At 46.9% G+C, this 2,246-nt stretch overlaps 1 protein-coding gene across 1 annotated transcript; it reads left to right on the top strand.

Annotated features, from left to right (window-relative positions):
- The first annotated feature begins 447 nt into the window (after positions 1-447).
- Positions 448-1,964, top strand: LOC127757407 (UPF0481 protein At3g47200-like). The gene has a single exon (XM_052282910.1). It carries the CDS (start codon positions 471-473, stop codon positions 1,764-1,766), a length of 1,296 nt encoding a protein of 431 aa, XP_052138870.1. The 5' UTR covers positions 448-470; the 3' UTR covers positions 1,767-1,964.
- Positions 1,965-2,246: the final 282 nt, after the last annotated feature.

Below are 2,246 nucleotides of genomic sequence, written 5' to 3'. Positions count from 1 at the left end.
TAACATGTAAGTGCACTGTAATTTTAATAATTATGTTGTGTAAGTAAAGATGTATTAGTTATTTTCTTTAAAATATAAAATTACAGTCCTATATAACTAAAATTACATTTGTAAATTTAGTTGATATGATATGTAAGTGCACTGTAATTTTAATAAAAATATTGTGTAAGTAAATATGTATAAGTTATTTTCTTAAAAATATAAAATTACAGCCCTATATAACTAAAATTATATTTGTAAATTCAGTTGATATAACATGTAAGTGTACTGTAATTTTGATAAAATATTATGTAAGTAAATATATATTTATTATTTTTTTAGTTAGGGTAGAAAAAATCTGAGTGATTTTTGTTTTTAGAAATCACCCGACAAATAGATAGTTTCGGTCCCAATACGTATTAACGTCAAGCTAAGTACCCGTGACTTCATATTTTAGGCGAAAGCTGTATTTCTCCCAGTGAGCTGCAAGCATGGCGCAGTTGGAAGATATGGTGGAGGCAAGGTTGAGTGTTCTGAGAGGAGTCCAATCGAGAACGAATCAGACGTTCACCATCTTCCGCGTCCCCGCCTTTCTTCGCGAGAGCAGCCGGACCTCCTACGAGCCACGTTTGGTGTCCATCGGCCCCTACTACCACGGCGCCGCAGCGCTCCGCGCTATGGAGGACCACAAGTGGCGCTACCTCCACGACCTGCTATCCCGCCGCGCCGGCGACAGCACTCCCGTGCCCACCGCGTCCGCGTTGATCGCGGAGGTGCGGTCCCTCGAGGCCAAGGCGCGCGCCTGCTACAGCGAGGATCCGGTCGACCTTAGTTCCGACGACTTCGTCCAGATGCTCCTTCTGGACGGCTGCTTCATCCTTGAGTTCTTCTTCAAGTTGGCCAATCAGCTGCGCGACAAACTCTGCGACGTCGGCTGGGGCCTCACGTTCGTCCTCTCTGACCTGCTCCTGATGGAGAACCAGATCCCTTTATTCGTCCTCGAGAGGCTCTACGCCACTGTCGCCGGCGAGCGGGGCAGCAAACTGTCCCTCCTCAACCTTCTCATCGAGTACATCGGAAGTGAGGACGACGAGCCAATCACACGGCCTACCAGCGACGTCGACTGGGAGGTCAACCACATCTTACACCTGTACTACGAGATATTCGTGCCCAAGCGGACACCACCGCCGTCACCACCACCAGGGTCACATAACACCAGGGCGCCGCGAGTGATACCGTGTGCCGTCGAGATGAGCGAAGCCGGGGTGACTTTCGCCGTGCGGCAGAACCCAGAGACCGACTACGACGTGGTGTTCGACGCCCGCAGGGGCGTCATGGAGATACCCACCATATTGATCGACGACGCGAAGACGCCGCTGCTCACGAACCTGATCGCTTTCGAGCAGAGCCAGGGAAAAGATCAGCAGCTCCTCCTCAGCAGCTACGTGGCGCTGATGGGCCAGCTCATCGTCACGGCGCGCGACGTCGCGCTGCTCCGCCGGCGCGGCGTGCTGGAGAACAAGCTGGCCAACGACGACGATGCCGCCCGGTTCTTCAACCACCTCGGCGACTGCGGCGCCGTCAACCACGACAGCCACGCCTTCGTCGGGCTCTACATGGACGTGGACCGCTACTGCGGGACGTGGTGGCGGAGGAAGACGGCGGCGCTCCGGCGCGACTACTTCGCCAGCCCGTGGTCGGCCATCTCCTTCGTCGCCGCCGCAGTCGCCGTCGTGCTCGCAGTTATGCAGACCTACTTCACCATGTTTCCATTGAAAAAAGGGTGAATTTGGTAATTAAGCACAATCACACAGTTGAGAGTTGTAAAATCTCTACTCCCTTTGTTTCAGGGTATAAGACATTTTTGACTATGGTTAAAGTCAAACTGCTTTAACTTTGATTAAGTTTGCAGAGAAAAGTATTACTACCTCCGTCCCCTAATATAAGAGATTTTGATATTTTGCTTGCATTGTTTGATCACTCGTCTTATTTAAAAAATTTGTGCACATATAAAAAACAAAAAGTTGTGCTTAAAGTATTTTGATAATAAAGTAAGTCACAAATAAAATAAATAATAATTCCAAAAATTTTTTAATAAGATGAATGGTCAAAAAGTGCAAGCTAAATGAAAAAATCCCTTATATTAGGGGACGGAGGGAGTAACTTTTTTAACCCAAGACAAATTTATTATGAAAATATATTCAATTATTGATTCGATGAAACTAATATACTATTATAAATATTACTATATTTATCTATAAACTTAG

Source organism: Oryza glaberrima, chromosome 1 (genome assembly GCF_000147395.1).
Source record: "Oryza glaberrima chromosome 1, OglaRS2, whole genome shotgun sequence".
NCBI lineage: Eukaryota > Viridiplantae > Streptophyta > Magnoliopsida > Poales > Poaceae > Oryza > Oryza glaberrima.
The sequence above is the reverse complement of the archived record's forward strand: the minus strand, read 5'-3'. Positions and strand labels throughout refer to the sequence as shown.

Bases quoted from the DNA above. Each gene is read 5' to 3' on its own strand.
- LOC127757407 (XM_052282910.1), top strand. From the start codon at position 471: ATGGCGCAGTTGGAAGATATGGTGGAGGCAAGGTTGAGTGTTCTGAGA.